Source organism: Budorcas taxicolor, chromosome 1 (assembly GCF_023091745.1).
Source record: "Budorcas taxicolor isolate Tak-1 chromosome 1, Takin1.1, whole genome shotgun sequence".
NCBI classification, from domain to species: Eukaryota; Metazoa; Chordata; class Mammalia; order Artiodactyla; family Bovidae; genus Budorcas; species Budorcas taxicolor.
In genome coordinates this window covers 175,967,338-175,990,084 of record NC_068910.1, presented here as the reverse complement: position 1 = coordinate 175,990,084, position 22,747 = coordinate 175,967,338, and the positions used below count along the sequence as shown (strand labels likewise).

Sequence of the window (22,747 nt, the reverse complement as noted above, 5' to 3'; positions counted from 1 at the left end):
AAGGGGGAGGAGAAGGGGAATCAATAAATTAGAAGTCATAGCTTTCATTTTATAAAAAATAGTTTGAATAATCTTCTTATAAATCTTTAATGTTTACAAAAGCAGGAAATACATTTAAAATAGTCTTTAACACAGATTCATTAGCACAATGTGGTTACAGTCAGAAAATAACAACTAAAATGGTATTTCAGTAGTTTACATTCTCATCTAAGCAAATTCCACATAAAATTTAACCAATTTGCAATTCAAAATAAGATTTAACTGACACGGCCAGACTAGTTGTGGATAGTACATGAATATCAAGCTATGTTCCACTTATCATATTTTACCAAAAATTTTAACATAGCTCAATGATAGGTACTGATAACAATACTTGACTGCATGGTTATCACCCATGACTACTGCACTGCAGCTTAAAACATGCTTTGGTCAGTAAATTTAAAAAATCTATAAATCAAATAACAAGACCAGAAAAGTTATTTTAGTATGAATTCCCTGAACTTAAGTAAACTTTAAATACATTGACAGTATATTTAAATATACAGAGAGGTTTCTATATTTTTAACCATTTGGCATTTTATATTAATAATTTCCTGTTTAAAATAATATTTTATACTCCTGTACACTGATTATCATAACTCTCTGAGTTAAAACTAAATTAGAGTTACCTTCCTAGAATGTCCAGTAGTGAATGCATTACTTGTCTCTTTTGCATTTCCATGAAGATGGTCCTTCATCCTGTAATTTTTTAAGTTTTGGACCAAGAAAGAACCACCAACCAAATCCAATCAAAACGCAAATAACAGATTCCACATAATAACCATCCAGTGCAGTAACACACGAGCCACCAAGTTTTTTGCAAAGCTGTAAAAATAAAATTATAATAAATACTCCACAATTTCAAAATGGAAGTATTCAGCACTTTATACGTTTCTACTTTGTGATTTAAAGGATTAATCAAAACATTTTTGTGCTCAAACATTTCGTTCAAGTGACAAAAGTAATTAATGTATCTTTTTTTAAATGTTAGATATATTTTTTTATTACTACCCCTGAAAAAGAGGGAAACAGGGAACTGTTATTGAATTAAAAAGATGTAACAGGCAAAATAATAAAACACAGTAAAGGGAACTTATATGGACCCTAATTTAAATAAAACAACTATAAACAGAAAAAAGGTATGCACTCAAGAAGTATTTAAGGATACAGGGTCATGCTCATGTCACAATGTTAAGTAAAATTTTGTTGCTGTTGTTCAGTCGCGAAGTTGTGTCCAACTCTTGGACCCACGGACTGTAGCCTGCCAGGCCCCTCTGCCCATGGGATTTCCCAGGCAAGAATATTGGAGTGGGTTGCCATTTCCTTCTCCAAAGTTAATGTATCTTAATCTGTCTAGTGCTACTAACAGTATTAAAAACAATTTTCAGCTCTTGCCGTAAACAATATTCATTTTCAAGATACAGCTTTTCATACTTGGAAGTGTGCAGAAATTTCCAGTGAGTTTACTCTAGAAGTGGGTTAATGTTACTTTGAAATAATTTACCAACCAACTACTAACCACTCAGTTTTAGCCCCATTTGTACCATGAAAGCCAATGGAATTTTCCTTCTATTACTGAAAAACTTAGCTATTAATCATGTACTAATATTAAATTCCTATTGTATAGGACAATAATACACAAGGTAGAGGAGATGTTCCTTCCCTGCTGAGAAGCAACTCCAAGTGAGCTATTTTTACTGATTTGAGTGTTATACCCTCAGTTATGATGAGAAAGAAAAAAACTATTAAAGACTCTGGGCAGATATGATTTTTAAAAGATGAAATACCTCTAGAGGCAAAATGAGGAAATTAGTATCTTAATATTCGCTTACTATTATCTAAAATTGCAACTTAACTTACCTCAACAGCATCAGGTGTTCGGCAATTCTGGTTTGATGCTCCTACACACTCTTTTACTGTGAGGGGATCCACCAGCCAAAGAGCTACCGTAGAAGGCCAATTTCCTCCCAGGTTGGACACGGTATTTAAAAGGGTCATATATGTTCCGCCAATAAGTGGATCACTAACCTTCGCGTTGAAAGCCATTATGGAAACATACATGCTGTACAATGTAACCTACAAGGAAAACATAAAACTTCTTCAGGACAACTAAACTTTAGAAAGATACGGTCTAAATTAAGAACATTAAAAGCATAAATCTGAAAATTAATTTTCATGACTCTTATTAAACTCAAACCAACAAATTATTTACTGAGCCCCTGCTACAGCCCAGGCTTTAAGTCTGGTCACGGTAACACAAAGATGAATAAGATACAGTCCCTCTGTGCCCTTGAAGAATTTATTCTAAAGCTGGGAAAACAGGAATAAATAAATACAATTAAATGCAGTAAATACTGTAAACAGAGGAAGTGCATACATCATGCTATCACGGCCTAAATAAATAGGAGATTAATTCTATCACATGTATTCAAGGAACGCTCAATTGAGAATGACAAGTGAGGTGGCACTGAAGGATGTATACAGTAATAAGCAAAACTTCATATTTATACTATACCTAAATATATGTGTGTATATATGTATTATACATGTAAGCACTCAAATATTCAAAGGTAATATGAATATATAATTATATGTAAATAATTTTCTCATATGTAATTAAAATTTTGCATGACAAACTGAAGAGGAAAATATCCTTGAGAGGCAAAAAGTGCTTAAGCAGCAAGAATTAACCCTCCATTCAGGAACATGAAAACACAGGTTCGATCCTTGTTCAGGCAACTAAGATCCCATATGCCGTGGAGCAACTAAGTCTGTGTGCCACTACTACTGAGCTTGCACACTCTGCAGCCCATGCCACAACTAGAGAAGATCCCAAGTGCCACAACTAAGATCCAAGACAGCCAAATATACATATGTGTGTGTGTGTATATATATATTTAAATCCACAAGGTTTAAAGTTCACTAATTTCTTCAGTATCTGATTCATGCATAAATCTTAAAATTTATTATCATTATTTTAAGGCAACTGTAGAAAAACATCTTTATTTTACACAGGACAGTTTACTTCCTGGGAAAAACCACAGCAAGCTTACCTGATGTAACGCATAACTCAGCAGCACTACAATATAGTAATATATAGGGAATCCCCCTTGATGTTCTACTTTAGGAGTCCACCAGACCAGTAGAGCATATTCTAATCCAAACAATAATCTACAGAATGAGAGAGAAAGGTGGAGTTGACTTCTATTTTAGGTTAAGAATAACAGAAACAGAAATCTGTGTGCCTACCATATGAAAGAAGCCTGAATCTAAAACCTGTTAGGAAGTTTAAAAGAGATAAAAGTGCATATAAATGATACAGAAGTTAAGATGCTTTGCAAGCCTTTTACCATATACACTCTATACATAGACATTAGTGATACTGATGACTGTTCCTCATTTAACCTCTCTTATTTAGTAAGGTTTCATTTCATTTTTACCTGTAGGGCATGGCTTTGTAAAATATGTTTAGTGGCTGGGGACCTGCAGTGTATCTGCTGATAATCAGAGGCAATATTATTTGCAAAGGAACCATTGGAACTGCCAGTAAGGCTAAATGTTCTTTGGGTACTCCCTCTTCTACCAATTTCAGTCCTGTTACTGCATCTGCTGCTGAAAAACCAATCTGCAATATAAAAACAAAAAAATATTTTAATTTATGACTTATGAAATATTTCCCTCCAAGTATACGTAATTTAGAAACCTCAGTCTTATCAATGACTCATGCCAGTTAGAAGTAAGTATCATATTAGTGTATCTGGTACACCAATCAAGTTATAGAGGCATACTCAGCTCTATGATCTACTTACAAATATGGAGTGGAAAACAAGTGAAAATTCAGCACTCTTATGAACTGTAATTTTAATTACAATTAAATTTCCATTTCAAAAATTTCTGTCTTACAATAAACAGTGTTAAAATCCAAACTTATTGCTCTGTATATTTAAAGTTTAAAAGAAAAGCTCTTGACTCCAAATAAATCTAGTTAAAATGAAGTATCATTGCCACATACCATACACATTTTTGATGATTTCTGACTGACAACAAAAAGTCATCTAGCTTTTCAAAAGTAATTCTGAGAAAACATATCTATGAGGTTGATTTAAATGATGGGTAAAAAAAAAGGTATGGTTAGATTAATTCTTAAAAACAACAACAAAAAAAGAGTAAGAATGCTAAAATATTGTAGTGGGTAAAAGTTTGAGGTGAAACAAGATATTTAGATGGTCTCAAAGTACTTCCCTAGAAATGGATTTTTAATTACAAAAGGAAAAATAGTAATTTTGCAATGTATTAAACAAGGTAATCTAGGTTAACACAATAATTAATGGTTAAAGGGACATGATATGGCTCCTGATAAAATTCCCTAAAGATTCATAGTATTATTTGTGATATTTCTGACATCTATTCACAGAATGGACCTAAACATGAAGAAACATTAGACAAACATAAACAGAAGGCCTTTCTACAGAATAACCAGCCTGTCTTCTTTAAAAGCGTCTAGATCACTACATACCACTATATAGATAGATAACCAACAATGACCTACTGTATAGGACAGGAAACTCTACTCAAAATTCTGACAACCTGTATGAAAAAAGAATCTAAAACAGAATGAATATATGTATATGTATAACTGAATTACTTTGCTGTACACCTGAAACTAATACAACATTGTAAATCAATTATGCTCCAATAAAATAAAAAAATATTTTTTAAAAGGTGCAGGTCGGACTTCTCTGGTGGTCCAGTGATAAGGAATCCCCCTGCCAATGCAGCGGACACTGGTTCAATCCCTGGTCCGACAAAGCAACTAAGCCCCACAACTACTGAGCCTGCGCTCTGCAACACCGAAGCCCAGCACCCTAGAGCCCAGGCGCTTCAGTAAGAGAAGCCACCACAATGAGAAGCCTGTGTACTCCAACCAGAACATAGCTCTCACTTGGTGCAAATAGGGAAAGCCTACGCAGCATAGAAGACCCAGCTAGCCAAATATAAACAAATAAATAATCTTGAAAAAACAAAACGAAAGTGTGCCCAGCAGGTCATGAAGAACAAAGAAAGGCTCATACCAGAAAGGCTAAACACAGTATGTGATCCTAAATTGGATTGCTGGCCAGGAAAAAATTAAGTTATAAAGGCTGCTCTGGGGGATAACTGGTGAAATCTGGATATGGACTGTGACTAGAAAATGGTATTGTGTTGGACTTCCTTGGTGGTAGTGGATAAGAATCCACCTGTCCATGCAGGGGACATGGGTTCAATCCCTGGTCCAGGAAAATCCCACATGTTGTGGAGCAACTAGAGCCCGTGCACTGCAACTACTCAGCCTGTGCTCTAGAGCTCGGGAGCCCCGAGCACTGAGCTGGTGCGCTGCAGCTACTGAAGCCTGTGCTCTAGAGCTCGGGAGCCCCGAGCACTGAGCTGGTGCACTGCAACTACTGAAGCCCCTGCTCCACAGGAAAAGAACCAGCTGCAGTGAGAAGCCGGTGCACTGCAATGTGGAGTAGCCCCTCACTCACTGCAACCAGAGAAAGCGTGCATGCACCAATGAAGACTCAGCATAGCAAAAAATAAATAATTTTCTAAAAGGAAAATGATATTGTGTCCATTTAAACTTCCTGATTTTTTATCAAGTTGTGACTCTGCAAGACAAAGTCCTTATTCTAAGGAGATACACTACATACTTCAAGTATTTATGGATAAAAGGGCATGATATGTACAAATTACTATCAAATACTTTATAAGAGCTATGTAAAATAACATAATTTACAGAATAAAAAAGTAGAGCTAAATATGAACAATTAATTATAGAATTTGGATAAACATATGGGTATTCCTTCAATTATACAAGTAAATTTTCAATAAGTGAAAATATACAAACAAAAAAAATTTAAATGCTAAATATTACTTCAAATACTTTAACTTAGAATGAAGCAAAAGAGCAAATTTCACTCAAAAAAATTAAAAGTCAAAGATATTTCATACTTTCTCTTTGTAACTTAAAAGTGGTATAGGAGATATATGCAATACACATATCTAACAAAAACCCTCATATCCAGGATATATAAAAAATAAAAATTATACAAATTTAAAGAAAAGGGAAACTCTGGATATTCAGATGGCCAATAACCATATGAGAAGATGCTCAATTTCTTTAGTCATCAGGGAAATGAAAAATTATAATCATAATGAGATGCTATGAAAGGCTAAAATTGAAAAGACAATACTATAGTTTCAAGGCTGTGTAATGACAAAAACTCTCACAGTGCTTGTGGTAGGGAAAATTGGAAAAATCACAAAACTGTTTATAATATATACTATGCATTTCTTATATAAATGCATATATACTATGCATTTCTTATGGCCCAGCAGTTCTACTCCTAGGTATTTACCCAGCAGAAATGTTTACCTACATTCACCAAAAGTAACGTACACAAAAGTTCACAGAAGCACTATTTATAATGGTCCAAAAGCAAAAATAACCTAAACATCTGCTGATAGAATGGGATAAATAAATTGTGGTATATTCCTACAAAGGAATATTATAAGCAGCAAGATGAACAGACTATTGCTATAAATAACATGGATAAATTATATAAATATGATGTTGAGTTAAAGTGTACAAGAAAACATACTGGACACTCCACTTATATAACTGGAAAGTAGGGAAAACTAATCTATGATGTTAAAAGTTAGGAGAGATGTTACTTTTAATGAGGTTTACTTTAAAGGGGGAACATGGAATTCTAGACTCTGTATTTGAAGCAATTCCTTATATATTTTTGGTGACAGTATAAATTATAAAATCTTTTAGAAAGCAATTTAACAATCATACTCACTGAATCTATTGGAAGGAAAGAACCTAAGAATCTACTGTAAGGAAATATTCAGAACACCAAAGAATTACACCCAAATATATTCACTAGTACATTTTTGTAATTAAAACACATGGCAAATTAAATATACAATAACAGAAAAAATGAGTAAATTACAGCACATTTATATACTGTAACAATTTATAGTTATTAAAAAGTATCTTATCAAATATTAATGATATAGGAATATGGGATAAGACAATAACAAGATAAAAATTACATACAATTTCACTTTTAAAGTATTTGTGTGTGTAAATTAACTATAGCTAATGTATTAATAATATTTATACACGTAAAGTATGTGTATACACATGTGCATGCACATACATACATACACAGGGGAAAGCAGAAATATACCAAAAATATTACCAATGGTTATGTCTAAATGATGTAATTAGATAGTATCATTATAACAGTACTAACTTTCTTGAACCTCTGAAATTAAAAGACACTTACTCCTTGGAAGGAAAGTTATGACCAACCTCAGTTCAGTTCAGTTCAGTTTAGTCGCTCAGTCGTGTCTGACTCTTTGCGACCCCATGAATCGCAGCACGCCAGGCCTCCCTGTCCATCACCACCTCCCGGAGTTCACCCAGACTCACGTCCATCGAGTCCGTGATGCCATCTAGCTATCTCATCCTCTGTCGTCCCCTTCTCCTCCTGCCCCCAATCCCTCCCAGCATCACAGTCTTTTCCAGTGAGTCAACTCTTCGCAGGAGGTGGCCAAAGTACTGGAGTTTCAGCTTCAGCATCATTCCTTCCAAAGAAATCCCAGGGCTGAGCTCCTTCAGAATGGACTGGTTGGATCTCCTTGCAGTCCAAGGGACTCTCAAGAGTCTTCTCCAACATCACAGTTCAAAAGCATCAATTCTTCGGCGCTCAGCTTTCTTCACAGTCCAACTCTCACATCCATACATGACTTGACAGGGAGGCCTGGCACGCTGCAGTTCATGGGGTCACAAGGAGTCAGACACAACTGAGCAACTGAACTGAACTGAACCTTTTAGCATTTTCTAAAGTTGAACCTTAAGTTTAAACCTTCCTAAAATTTCCTAAAAACAACCCTCCCTATCACTAGAGAGGGAAAACTCACTATTTCAAAACAATGAGACTATAATTTTTACTTCAGTGTTATCAAAATATAGCTATGAAACTGTTTATGTAGATAGGTTTAAATATATAGTTCAAAAATCCTGTAACCAATTTTATATTTTAGGAATAACAATTCTAACAGTTCATTATAACAAAGTATACTTACTTTCTTCTAGCATAATCTCTTTAAAATGTTTTAGAACTATAAAAAATTAAGACATCTTAAGAGAAAACATATAGAATTGTCACTAAAACCTCCATTTGTTTGATGGTATATTTCCTTTTAACATTTTGAAATAGTTCAACTGATTTTTAAATAGACTTCTAATATTCATTTCCATATCTTTGCAAATTACATTCTAAGTAAGTAATTTCAATACCTTTGACTCATTCTAATAGAGTCACTTCAGTCGTGTCTGATTCTGTGCGACCCCATAGACGGCAGCCCACCAGGCTCTCCCGTCCCTGGGATTCTCCAGGCAAGAACACTGGAGTAGATTGCCATTTCCTTCTCCAATGCATGAAAGTGAAAAGTGAAAGGGAAGTCGCTCAGTCGTATCCGACTCTTTGCGACCCCATGGACTGCAGCCTACCAGGCTCCTTCGTTCATAGGATTTTCCAGGCAGGAGTACTGGAGTGGGGTGCCATTGCCTTCTCCGCACACTGACTAGAAGTACTTCAAATTGGCATAATTTTTTCAAGATCCTAGGACATTTAGCTTAGTTTGCAATTATGTCTGATTTGATATCATCACATCTTTTTAAATACTTTTAGTAAATAAAGTATATTAGTTATTATTGTTAAGTTCTAGTATTAGTGGAAAGGGACTTATGAAACAGCAACAGAAGTATTCAACAATATTGGTACTTGTAACAGAATGAGGGATTTCCTTTATAAATCTCTTACCTTTGCAGTCAGAATCAGAAGGCAAAATGTCAGAACTGCGGGCATTTTTACAATTGCAAAAAGCAGCTTGTAAGTATCTGTGATCCCTTGAGTTTCTTCTTTTCCTACTGATACTTCTTTGTTTTCTTTTTTCAGAAGGGCAACTAAAGTTGTTGTTATCAAAAATACAGTTCCCCAGAAGAAAAGGAAATCTGAAATTTAAAATGTTTTATGTCTATAATTAACATGTGAAATAACGTATCTTCACTGATACTAAATAATTCTGTACACAACTTTTTCTCAACTAAAATCTGTTAAAAAAAAAAAAAAAAATCAACGCACCAGACCAAGCACAGCAGGTACAAAACATTACACAGACCCAGAACAAACAGCGATACTTAACAAGGAAAAAGGAAAGGGTTTAGTGGGTTGAACGAAATAAAAGTCTATTGTGTCATTTTATTCAAGGGCAGGAGAGGATTTTCATATCCCATAAGATCTATCAGTCATAATTTTTAAGCATCTAAGTCATTTCATTTCTTTATTAAATTTTGACAACTTAGACAACAAACAGGTGATCATTTACATTAAATTTTCTGCCTTTTGCTTTTAAACTTTGTTTTTAATCTGTTTAAGAATATTCTCTTTCAATTCTGTGACACATAAACATGACATACTCTTTTGGTTGTTTCAGTGGAAGAGAGCTGGGCCACTGGCCAATATTTCAAACAAGCAGAGAGAGTGAATACTGTTCTGGAAGATTCTGCATAATAGCTAAAAATAATAGTAATAATAGAGGCACTATTTTGAGTGCGTACCATGTGCTATAAGTGTGCTAAGCATTTTACACATATCATTCCCTTTACTACAACAACACAATAGATGAAGTTATCACCAGTCCCAATTTTCAGATGATGAAACAGGCTGAGAGAAGGCTGAAACATTGCCTGAAGTTACATTTGCAGTCAGTGCCTCATAAAACCCATTTTAAAACCTGCATCTCCTTAACTACCCTGAGAATGCATCTTATTTTATCTCTATGAAAATGTATAACTCTCTCTCTCAGTTCCTTCATTTGTAAAGTAAGAAGACTTGCCTAGAAAATCCCAGGTGTTTTCTAGCTCTAACATTCTGGAATTGTATTCAACTTTACATGTGTTTGCTTTTTAGTTTATTGCTAATGTAACACAATCAACTAACTGTTCATGAAGTCTAGCCATCTTTTTCCCAAAAAGGTAGACCTTCCGTAAGTCAAGGTTTTCCTCTATTCAGTCTTGCTCTGCTGTGCTAGGTGAAGGTAGCTACTACAGTTTAAAGCTCACTTATGATGAAGGCAGACAGCACCACAGATCAACTTAACTCACGGTATAGACCAAATTCACCTTAGTATTTAAATAACCCTTTCTTATATGTTATTTCATTTGATTTTTAAAAAATAATATATATTCTTATTTATTTATTTGACTGCACCAGGTCTTAGCTGCTGCACGTGGATCTAGTTCCCTGATCAGGGATCGAACCTGGGCCCCCTGCATTGGGAATATGGAGTCTTAGCCACTGGACCATCAGGCGAGCCCCCTATTTCATTTGATTTTTGTAGTCAACATGCGACACAAGCAAAGCAGGCATTATTACTATGAGAGACAAGGAAAAGCTCAGAATATTTCAGTCTTTGCTATAGGTCCAATTAAGAGGCAGAACCTAAATCTTCCGATTTGGGTCCCATTATTTCATACTGCTTATATAAAGTTTTTTTTAATACTGTTGAATTAAGAATCTACTAGGACTTCCTGGTGGCCCAGTGGTTAAGAATCTGCCTACCAATGCTGGGAACATGGGTCTGATCCCTGGTCTGGAAAGCTTCCAGATGCAGTGGGGCAACAAAGCCCATGCATCACAACTACTGGAGCGCACATGCCCTCGAGTCTGTGCTCTGCAACAAGAGAAGCCACAGCAGAGAAGCCCATGTCCCACAACTAGAGAGCAGCCCCTGCTCACTGCAACCAGGCAGCACAGCAACAAAGTCCAAGCACAGCCAAAATGAAATAAATAAATAAACTGAAAAAAATAAAAAAGAATCTGCTAGAACTGGCTAATTATTTAGTCTCCATAAGCATAACCAAAAATGAGGCTCTGCTATTCGAATTACGCAAATAAAAAAGCTAAGTCTTCTCAAACATACGTGGAAATTTGTATTCTGAGGTGAATTCTTCTCTCTGTAACAGGAATTTACACAAATGGACCCCAACTTATGAAGGTCTCACTTGAGATTTTTCAATTTTGTGATAGTGTGAAAGCAATATGCATTCAGTAGAAACTGCAGTTCAAACTTTGATCTTTTCCCAGGCTAGCAATATTCATTATGATCCTCTGCTGTGAAGTTGGGCAGCACCCGAAAGTTACAGCTCCTAGTCAGCTACACAATCACAATGGTAAATGCACAACCATTCTGTACCCAGAAAACCACTGTTTTTCACTTTCAGTACAGTTTCAATAATTACATGATATTCAACACCCTACTATAAGACAGGCTTTGTTACATGATTTTGCCTCACTGTGGGCTAATGTAAGAGTTCTGAGCACGTTTATGGTAGGGAAGACTAAGTTAAGGCTTAAAAAATTTCAACTTATACTGGGCTTACGAGACATAACCCCATCAAAAGTTGAGAAGAATCCGTCATTAATTCTAGATATCAGAAGATAAACAAGAAACAGGAAAAACAGATTCCTAAATGCAAAGGTATTCACTTTAAAATGCACTAATAAATACATATCTTATGATTAAAGCTCATTAAAATAACATCACAACATAACTTCTAGTTTGTATTAACATAGTTTTGAAATCTAGTTCAAAACCAATGAATAACAATTTAAGATTATTCTTATAATTGAGGCTAATGTTCATTATTTTTGCATTCTTAATTTCGTCTGTGAAACTGACAAATAATGACATTTATGGAATATCATCTACAATATTTATTCTCATTGGTAAAGTTCTTGTTCATTATTTGATTTAAATTAGCAATTCAAGAAACCCTGAAAAAAGCTTTCACTGTCACCAGGAATTTCAATTAATGGTCTTTATAAAAATGTTAAGTGAAAATTTAAAGGTTTAAGTTATATACTACTTTCAGCAAAAAATTTTTAGTTATTTTTTGTTTAGTATATTCTCCCAGTTTTAATGAACAAAATCTTTATCTAAATTTAAACTCTTTGATCCCAGTGCAGAGAAAGAAAAAAAATTAATGCTGCTAAGTCACTTCAGTCATGTCCGACTCTGTGCGACCCCATAGACGGCAGCCCACCAGGCTCCCCCGTCCAGGTTTCAGTATTGTTTGCAGATAAGATTACGCAACAATTCACCAGCATTCAAAAAGGATATAACAGTCAACTCTTGAGTGTCAATTATGCCAAGGCAAAACACAGGACAGTGCAATAAGTCTCAAAATCACTCTCTAAGACAAGCATTATTATTCCTACTTTATACTCAGTGAAAGAGAATCACAAACCAGAAAGTACCAGGGGGGGATTCAAATTCAGATCTGATTCTGAAACAAAAATGTGTCCCATTATATTACCCAGATGCTCAGACACACCTACTGCAAGTAAGCTCTCTTCCAATCAAACAGACAGACCTGACGAAAAAGGTATTTATTTTAGCTCCAATTATGAAGTATGGAACATAGATACTTGAGCAAACCTCTTTTAAACTGGTTACTTGTATTCACCCCTACCCACTTTCATCTCCCCATATGGGTGGTATAAGGTACGTAGACCAAACATGGTACATCTTCCTAAACAGTTCATTTACTCAATAACTTAGAAATATTTTCATGAAAAGTGTATATTAAAGAAAAGGTAAAATTTCTAAGAATTTTTAAGATAAAACATTAGATTTCCAAAAAATTTCAACCTTCAAGACCTTGGACCAGGCCTCCAGATCCTTTGTGGTGTAGGTTCATTCTCTTCCACCATCGGAAAAGGCAGAAAAATTAAGCACAGTCTGATAACAACCATCCTTGGATCAGAACAGCTTCTCTCTAGCTCTCCCACTATGGGGATTAACCTCAGTCCTTCAGAAGTCAGTGGCAGGAAAACAAACTTCCAGTTTCTGTTTTACATTACCATCAGGCCTTCCTTTCATCTTGCTTTCAGCACAGCTTTCTCTGCTTCACAAGGCAAAGGATGAAGGGACTTTAGACAGATATCATCAGTCCACTGCTCTCACTTTCACCATGGAAGAAACTGAAATAGAAACACTATGTATCTGGCCCTGGGTCACCAGCTAAGTCTCAACAAGAAACAGAACTTTCTTCTATGTCACAAACCACTCCCTTAAGCATTTTCTCAAAACATCTATGGCAAAGAGAAAATGCTGTTTTGATTATACAATATAGTATATCTTATTTGAGGATTACAATTTTTGAAAGACAGCATGCAACAGAAAAATTGACTAAACACAAAGCTAATTTTGAAATCTTCATAATCCTTTAGTTTTCCTAACCCCTTAGAGAGGTGCCATGTTTGAGATCACATACTTTTTCATTAACTCCAACAATGTTAGGTTCTCCTCTGGGTTAGAAGAAATGGTTTCTTCAATCAAGCACCAGATTAAGCAGCTGTCTGGTTATCAAGAGCCCTATTGTCCCAAAACATTAAACTCAGCCCAGGATGCAAAACTGAAGCTTAGAGACCAATAGATGCAATGCTTCCATCTCCTGCTAACTCTGGAGCATGTATCACTGAACAGAAGGAAATGAGCCACTCTTTCCATGTTTTAAGGGCTTCCCTTGTGGCTCAGATGGTAAAGAATCTGCCTGCAATGTGGGAGACCTGAGTGCAATCCCTGGGTTGGGAAGATCCCCTGGAGAAGGGAAAGGCTACCCACTCCAGTATTCTGGCCTGGAGAATTCCATGGACTGTATAGTCCATGGGGTCAGAAAGAGTTGGACACAACTAAGAAACTTTCACTCTTACTTTTCCATGTTTCAAAATATGTTCAGGTCACGCACAAAATCCATATTAATTAAACATACATATATATCTCTACTCTGATGCTATGATAGGAGGTTCTTGCGTTCAGTTTTTGTACAACCTATATATCCTGACACCCCAAAACCACTTTTTATAAGATGAAAGCTGAATTCTGACTTTTATAAAACAGTTGACAGTAAGCAGTCCAAACTATCACATGAAGATGCGGGGTACATAAGAATAGCTACAGTGAAAAATAATGATAACATGAAATGCAGGGATGCAGAGAAACTGAATCACTCATATATTGCTGGTAAGGAGATAAAATGATACAGCCACTGCAGAAAAAATTTGGTCAGTTCCTTTCAAAACTAAAAATGCACTGACAAATAAACCAGCATTTGTACTCCTGGGCACTTATCTGAGAGAAATGAAGATTTATTTTCACATAATAATTATCAAAAAACTAGAAACTACTCAAATCATCTTCAACAAATGAGTGGTAAAAGAAAGTGTGGTATGTCGAAAAAAAAATGGAATATTTCTCAGCAACAAGACAGAACAAATCACTGATCCATGTAACAACTTGGACAAACCTCAAAGAAATTATTCTAAGTGAAAAGAGCCAATCACCAAAGGACATACGCTAAATGATTTCACTTATGTAACATTTCTGAAATAATATAAAGATGGAAAACAGATTAGGGGCTGACAGGGATTAGGGATGGTGAGGAGGAAATGGGCATAGCTGTAAAGAAACAACAGAAAGTGTATTGTGGTGAAGGTACAGTTGAGTATTTTGATAGTGGTGTTGGAGGTTACATAAGCTTAAATGTGATAAAACTGCATACAATACACACATAAATGAGTATGTGTATAACTGTTGAAATCTGAATAAACTCTATGGATTGTACCAATGTCAATTTCTTGGTTTTGATATTGTACTATAGTTACATAAGATTTTAACAGTGGAGGCTAGGGAAAGAGTGCATAGGACTTCCCTAAACATTTCTCTGCAACCACCTGTGAATCTGTAATTATTTTAAAATAAAGTTTTTAAAAACTAGTGGGAAATTTAAGCAAGAAAAAGTTCTACCAAAAGTTCTATGACTGTGCTAGGAATAAGAAATACAGGTCTCAACACAATACTGTAAATCAACTATACTCCAATAAGAATTTTTAAAGTAAATTAAAAAAGTGTAGGTCTCAAACACAAGACAATATAAAATATCTAAAAGGAAAGAAATCCTTAGATGTGCTAAAATCATGTATTCTATGGCTTTAACTGATGACAACTGAAATTCAGCTATTATGTTCAAAAGTAAAGAGAAAAAAATGAAATTTATAAAGTTTTTATTTAACACCAAACCAAGAAATAGAAGTCCTAAAAGGTAACAAACATCTTGCTTTCTGAATAGACACCTTATCCTTAATAAATATTTGAGCATGCACACTGACATATAAAATACATATTTGTGATCTCCCATACCAAGATATGAGTATGGAAGATCCAACGCAACCCACTCCAGTATTCTTGCCTGGAGAATCCCATGGACAGAGAAGCCTGGTGGGCTACAGTCCATAGAGTCACAAAGATTTGGACATGACTAAAGCAAAATGGCGTGCATGCACACGCATATATATACACACACACACACTGTAGATATAAACTCCACAGTAAAAAATACAAAATAATGAAAAGAACATGGATAAAATGCAAGATTTATCCCGAACTGTATTTAAAAGAACAGATGAAATCAGGGGGGTTATTTTTTCATTTTTAATTTTCTAGGAGAGTATCTTATATTAAGGAAGTCTATTTTGCTTTCTCCAATAAAGAGTTTTTAGGAACACTATAAAGTAGAAGACTGTAATTAGTGAGGTTCTATAATTCTTTTATTGATAAACTTACATACTAAACGCTACTCCAACTGGCCTCCAAGTATATTTCAATGAAATTAGAAGTGAAATTCAACATATACCAAATAAAATCAAATGCGTTTTTAGTTTACAGTGTATTTTGTAAATTGACTTTTAAGCATCCCATCCACAAAATTCCACAGTTCTTTACTGGACAAAGAAAGCTTATAGTACCATTTCTCCTTTGCTTTGTTTTGAAAAAGAAAAAAGGCTTCAGACCTCCTTTCTGGGGTGTGGTCTCCAGCTTTTAATATTTAATCTCTCCTGAATCTAGTAGCCCCAGTTGTTGTTGTTATTGACGTGGTAACGTCATATTGGACTCTTTTGCAACGCCATGGACTGTAGCCCACCAGGATCCTCTGTCCATGGGGATTCTCCAGGCAAGAATACTGGAGTGGGTTGCCATTTCCTTTTCCGAGATCTTCCTGACCCAGGGATTGAACCTGTGTCTCTTGCATCTCCTGCACTGGCAGGTTCTTTACCACTAGAGCCTCCTGAGAAGCCCAGGCCCGAGGCTACCTAACGTTTAAAAGGGCATGGGTTTTTCAGGTCATCATTGTCCTCTCCAATAACTACAGTCCTGCACCAACTCATTTTAGTTGGCAAAACCCCACTATAGACTATAAATTACTTGTGGGCAGAGAATGGCCAGGTTTTAGTCATCAAATTATAACACCTGTCATACGACCAGTACCAAAGAGGGAGTCAATGCTGAGTAAATAAAAAGATGTGGATCACTTTAAAAACAAAACAACAAAAACCCCTTAGTCTGTCACTTCTGGGCATCTGGCATTCTGGGAGCATGCTGATGTTTTTTAAGACATCAGCAGAGTGCTGATTTCTCTGGTAGAAAAGCCCAATCAGCATATATTATATTTAGGTTTTGAAGCTTTCCTTGAAGTTTTTCCTAATTTTTTGACAACTGAAGGAAAAACACCAGTCAGGAAATCTAAGCCATAAGTAAATCTCTAACTGGCCAGTTAAGAGTTTCCTTATCAGTTTCCTCATCTATAAGAATGAAAGGACTTAAATATATCTTTTCAAGTCATAAAACTTTATGTTGTAATCTCTGTGTTCTTCTGGGTTACTCTCACATTTCGTGAAGCTTAAAAGCTTGTCTCTTTTTGCTACTAAAGATCCTTGAAAACCAACGAGACAGGACCAAAAGAAGGTTACTTCTGGGTTAAGGACTGTTCTGTATTCCTGAAGGAACCAAAAGCCAATCTCAGCATAATTAAGTTTTTCTTTCTAAGGGATTCTATTAAATATTTTCATCCTATCCTTCCATTCTAAATTGACTATTTAGATTACTGTTTTCTTGATGTAAAAACTGTTCTTTCTGAATGTATTCTATCTCTATGTATCTGTAGCTCAAAACAAAGTGCTAATCACAGAATATATTTCAGAATTAAAAAAAAAATAATTATGCCTCTTTTAAAGTTTCTCGTTTTCTAAAGTCACCTCAGTGTTTGCCTCTTCTATTACCTGAGCGACTGTATTTCCTCCATGATTCTCTCTGTGCTCTCTAAATTCCTCAAAGCCACTGGTTCTTAGTTATACTAAGTTCCCCAAACCCCGCAAAAAAAAAGAAAAAAAAAAATATAAATGTGGTATGTACAGTTGTACAAAGATGAATGAAAAAAGCAGGAATTCTTCAACTCTTATTAAAATGCTTGAACCCAAAACAGCAATATACTACGGATATAAAAGTTCAATTAAAAAGTAAGCTATTTTTACAGTTTCCTAGAGAACACAGTTCAAATTCCAAAGGAAAAAAAAAGCTATTCAAAATAATAAACCAGTGTAAATAAAAACCTAGTGGTATGTGTCTAATCTTCCCAAAGGGGCACGGCAGTGGCTGAAGGATATAGCCATAATGGTTCTTGAACGGATAACTGCATTCTCTGGAAGGATACTGTATTAGTCACTTGTTTAACACACAAGAAAGCTCTAATTTACTCAGTAATTTAGCTTCTATAGCCCCTTCAATCTTGACTTCTCTACTGAGGCTTTCCCATAATAAGGAACACATCATCCTATTAGCCCTTTTTGGTGATATGAACAGTCCCAATAAAAAACAAAAAGCAAAACACGTAAAAAGCAACAAGGTGCTGATATGATGCATTCACAAAGTACTTCTGAGCAGAAAATTATCCATAGAGCAGGAGAGCTACCCCAGAACACTAAGGGACAAATCTGTCTAGGTGCATAGCAGTATCACTCAACTATCTTCAGCCTTAAACCAACTGAGGAAAAGTGTAACTATTAATATTATCAGTAATAGTGGCTCACTAGTAGTTTGAAGAAGTAGAAAGGGGGTCCCTGACAGGGTGTAGGGATGTGTAGGGGGTGTATTAGATTTCAGAACTACAGTTGTAAATCCTTTCCTCCCTTCCTTCAATGTTGTAACCCTTAAAATGCCCTCACCACTCACCTTGTTGTTGTTTGTTAAGTCGTGTCCAACTCTTTTGTGCCCCATGGACTGTAGCCTACCAGGCTCCTCTGTTCATTCCCAGGCAAGAATACTGGAGGGGGTTGCCATCTCCTTCTCAAGGGGATCATCCTGACCCAAAGACTGAACCCTCATCTCCTGCATTGGTAGGCAAATTCTTTACCACTGAGCCACCAGGGAAGCCCCACCACACACCATACCCTGACATTTACCTTTTGGGAATCCCCTAATGCTAGGAAGATGAGAGAAAGTAGCTGTTTAAATTTCAAAAGACAATCATCACAAATTCATCCTAAATTCATCATCACTACCAGAATTAAGAACTCTAGTACCAATAGTAATAGAGAACTCTATTCCTAATAGTCCCAGTGTTGTTCTTGATATTGGTAATTTTACACAGTTTCTTAGTGTTTAGGAAAGTTCAAAAACAAAGAGAAAACCAAAAAACAGAAAACATTACAGGGCCATGTATTACGCTCATGTAGAAAGAAGGGAAAATCTATAGGATTCACAATTTCCTACAGGACAAGCTTTAAACTCTTACTGGTAGCAACTAAACAATTCGGTCAACAACCTTTAATTTGGTCACAACCTTTCTTTCAGCACCATTCCCCAAAATCAGATGCCACAAACCAGTGCTTCAGGCATTTGGAACACTGTATGTACTGTCCTGTATCTTTTGGTACTTTGGTGCTTCACCGCTTTTTCAGCTGGTGTTTGGTGGCTTCTGGAACTTTACTTACCCACATCATGAAATCTTATTCAACAAGGGCAAATGTAAAGCCTGACTCTCACAAGCTCTTTTTGAGGGCTGGAATTGGCTTCAATCACAGAAGGTCCTTTGAACTCTGTCACTTAGCCCACTCACTAATGTTTGAATGGATTAACCCTGTTCCATTCATCAGAAGACTAGATGAGATAGAAACAGGGTCTTGGTATAAGAGTAAGGGTAGGAACGGACTAAAAAGCATGGAGCTAGAAATCTCGATCTAACAAAAGACAAAAGGAAAATTATGTGTTCACACCAGCCAGACTTTTAAAAACTGTGCACCTATTATTATGCAAGCGCCAAGGTATCCCTAGACTCAGAGTTTTGTTTGCTCTTACACAACGTTTATTGGATGAGTTGCCTTTCCCTGCTCACTTCAGAATACCGATCAATTATGACTGCTTTAATGTAATCATTCTGGCTGAAGCTCATGTTAGCAGAACAGATAACTTACTTCGGATCATCTCCCATAATATGATTTCCAGCTCATTAAATAACAGTTTTAACACACAGTGTCACACACACTGTCGAAAGGATTTACAAACGTACAATAAACCTCACAGCATAATAAATACACTACCTGAAAGAGTGACGATTCCCCTGGGTTGAGGCTCAAACCGCAAGTATTTGTTACAAAAGTCGGCAGATTCAAGGGCCAAAAACAAAACATTGCCCAAAAAGTAGCCGGCTGTTTGGCCCACTGAATTACAAGTAGAAGCATAACCCACGTTTTCCCGGGATAACATAGTTAACGCCCAACCATCCACAGCGATGTCCTGGGTGGCTGCCAGGAATTCAAACAAAAAGAAAGTCACAGTGAGAGCAACCACGTCGGGGGTTCGGCCATCTGTATTTCCGAGCAAATAGTCGACTTGAGTGGAGAGATATATCATGAAGAATCCCAATATATACTGTGTTGGGACAAGCCAAGATTTGCGACGACCAAAGTTCTTAAAGTAAACCGCATCAACCAACGGGGCCCAGAGCAATTTGAGACTGAAAGGCCAAAAGACAAAACTGAAGAACGCTTGATCTGTATAGCTAACATTTTTGCTCTGCAAAATGAGTGGGATGCTTCCCGCCAAGCCCAGTGGAATGCCCTGAAGTACGTAAAGAAAGAGCAACAGCAAAATGCTGCTCAATTCCGCCCGGCAGCTCCGTGGGGTTTTTGAGAAATCAACAGTGCTGATATCCCGAAGAAGAGCTTCTTTGTCCCCTTCCCCGCCCACCACCTCCGGAAGATTATCATCCCAGGAGCCCGGCGGCAGAGGACCACTCTTCAAATCTAGAGAGTGGTTGAAAGGCCCTGGCCGTCGTTGCCGACTGCTGTCCTTGTGGGAGACGGTGGGTGACATATCAGAGACGATGCAGAGCCCCGTTTGAGGGGGGCCGGGGCTGAGCGTCTTGGATCCGTCTAGTCCCAGGTCCAAGGCTGTCGCTCTGGACCGGGGTCTCTATGGCTCAGGAAGGGGGGCAGGGCGCGGGCTGATAAGGGCACTTCTTACTGTGGCCCGCAGAGCTGAAGCCGGGAGCCAGTCCGCGGGCTGCAAGCCGAGGCAAAACCCAAGTAGGTGCCCCTTGGAGCGGCGTCGAGGAGCCTGAAGAAATCCCCCGGGCACCCGCGCCGGGGTCTGGGCTGGAGGACGGGGCCGTGGTGCTGCTATGGAAACGGGCTCCTAGCTGCGGCGAGGCCAAACGGCCAGTCCAGCCAACCCACGGTCCTCTCTCGCCGTCACCAAAGCAGCAGACAGCACTTTCTCCACCGGACACCATAGACTTCTGATAACTTCCTGTCTGGAGCTTCAGGAAGTGGTCCTAGTCTCAAATAAGTCCTGAACCCGCCTCCAGGGCAAGCCAATCAGGACACACTCTCGTGGCCGAGTTCGGAAACAATGCTCGGTAGGAACCTGAAGCCCCAGTGGCCGAGACCTCTTGGGAGGATTAACGCGACCGCACCGCGCAGCCGGGGCGGGGCATCGCTCGAGCTCCAGCGCTGTGAGCGCATGCGACTGTATGGAAAGCGTGGGTCTCGTTCATTGGGCCCCTGCAGGCACGTGAGGGCGGATTCAGCTAGGCCTATGCCGACAGCCGGAGATTTCTACGGTGCAACCTCTGATTCCCAGTGACTCAATGAGGGTTTGTCACTAAGCTCAGTTCAGTTCAGTCGCTCAGTTGTGTCCGACTCTATGCGATCCCGTGGACTGCAGAACGCCAGGCCTCTGTCCGTCACCAACTCCCGGGGCTTGCTCAAACTCCTGTCCATCCAGTCGGTGATGCGATCCAACCATCACATCCTCTGTCGTCCCCTTCTGCCTTCAACCTTTCCCAGCATCAGGGTCCCTTCCAATGAACCAGTTCTTCTCATCAGGTGACCAGAGTATTGGAGCTTCAGCTTCAGCATCAGTCCTTCCAATGAATATTCAGGACTGAGGTAGTCACTAGGTTGGAGGTGGGCAAAGCCCAAACAATGACTGGGTATTTTGTGATGCTCCCGCTTTCATGGGTCGGGTAGAAACAGTGAGGAGAAGGACTGAGTTTATGGAATTTACTTAGCAGGCAGAGACGGTTTGTGCCCTCCAGAGGGTAAAAAAAGAGTCCTGGCTAAAAGGCTAAGCGCCTTCCTTACAGTACCTCCTTATTCCTGGAATGAATGAAAGTGCTCAAGGCGCGCTAGCTTTCTTCGTAGTCTGTTTTTTAAAGTGGGGGAAGAAGTTTAGGGGAACTGGTGTCTGGATAACTAGTTAAATTGGATAGATTGGAATGATAAGATTCCTTATCGCTCTATTTTTTAGTTACTGTAAAATAGTAAAAACCAAATGTTAAAATTTTGTTTATTGTTAACAGGTGTGCGTTATTGAAATGATCACGGAGAACTTAATCTTGAGCAACCTGTGGCGCCTATTTGCAGGGCTGGAGTAGAAACGCCGATTGGAACACCAGTGGTAGCCACAGGGGGCAAGGGGAGGCTAGGATGAATTGGGAGATTAAGTTTTACATAAATACACTATCAAGTAAAGTGGGAATCCTAAAATTAAGGAGGGAGTTTCCTGGTGGTCTAATGGTGAGGGCTCTGCACTTTGACTTGGGTGACCCAGGTTTGTTCCCTGGGGGGGTGGGGGGGGGGAACTAAGATCTGGTAAGCCCCATGGCTAGGCCGAAAAGAAAAACGTATAATTCAAGATAAACATACTAAATCTTACACCATTGAAGAGATAAAGCATCATATTGTTGGCCTCTTCCATATACAAATGTTGAAATGTTGACAACTGTTTATCTCAAAATTATTCAGGGAAGAAAAAGTTTGGATTCCTGAAGATGGACCTTAAATTTGAATTAAAAAGTTACACATTTATTACATGTAACCTATAGTTTACACATGAAACCAAGCTATACAAATAATGTACTTCTAAAGACTAACATTCTGTAATGTTTTGGGAAAGTTTTGGCAGAAATGGTAGTTGTTCGATGAAATTCCATTTGTGAGCATCAAAGGTCTATGTACTTGCTGATAATTTTTTTAAAGTACTTAAGCATATTAAGTTAAAAGTAAATACTTGCTGAATAGTGAATTATGTAATAGAAAGTTTAATACTAAGCTCAGTTCAGTTCAGTGGCTCAGTCGTGTCCGACTCTTTGCGACCTCATGAATCGCAGCATGCCAGGTCTCCCTGTCCATCACCATCTCCCAGAGTTTGCTCAGACTCACGTCCATCGAGTCCGTGATGCCATCCAGCCATC

The 22,747-nt window shown here is 37.6% G+C and overlaps 1 protein-coding gene across 1 annotated transcript; it reads right to left on the bottom strand.

Moving 5' to 3' along the window:
- Positions 1-600: 600 nt before the first annotated feature.
- Positions 601-20,763, bottom strand: SLC33A1 (solute carrier family 33 member 1). The gene is made up of 6 exons (XM_052641566.1): positions 19,590-20,763; positions 8,916-9,106; positions 3,480-3,664; positions 3,093-3,210; positions 1,900-2,115; positions 601-864 (listed from the first exon to the last, which is right to left on the bottom strand). The coding sequence occupies exons 1-6, from the start codon at positions 20,362-20,364 to the stop codon at positions 697-699; spliced, it is 1,653 nt and encodes a 550-aa protein (XP_052497526.1). The 5' UTR covers positions 20,365-20,763; the 3' UTR covers positions 601-696.
- Positions 20,764-22,747: the final 1,984 nt, after the last annotated feature.

Coding starts and splice junctions, on each gene's coding strand:
- SLC33A1 (XM_052641566.1), bottom strand. CDS start 20,364: ATGTCACCCACCGTCTCCCACAAGGACAGCAGTCGGCAACGACGGCCA. Junction 9,107..19,589: donor GGGAATCGTCACTCTTTCAG/GTAGTGTATTTA, acceptor TTTAAATTTCAG/ATTTCCTTTTCTTCTGGGGA. Junction 2,116..3,092: donor TGAGTTATGCGTTACATCAG/GTAAGCTTGCTG, acceptor TTTTCCTTGTAG/GTTACATTGTACAGCATGTA.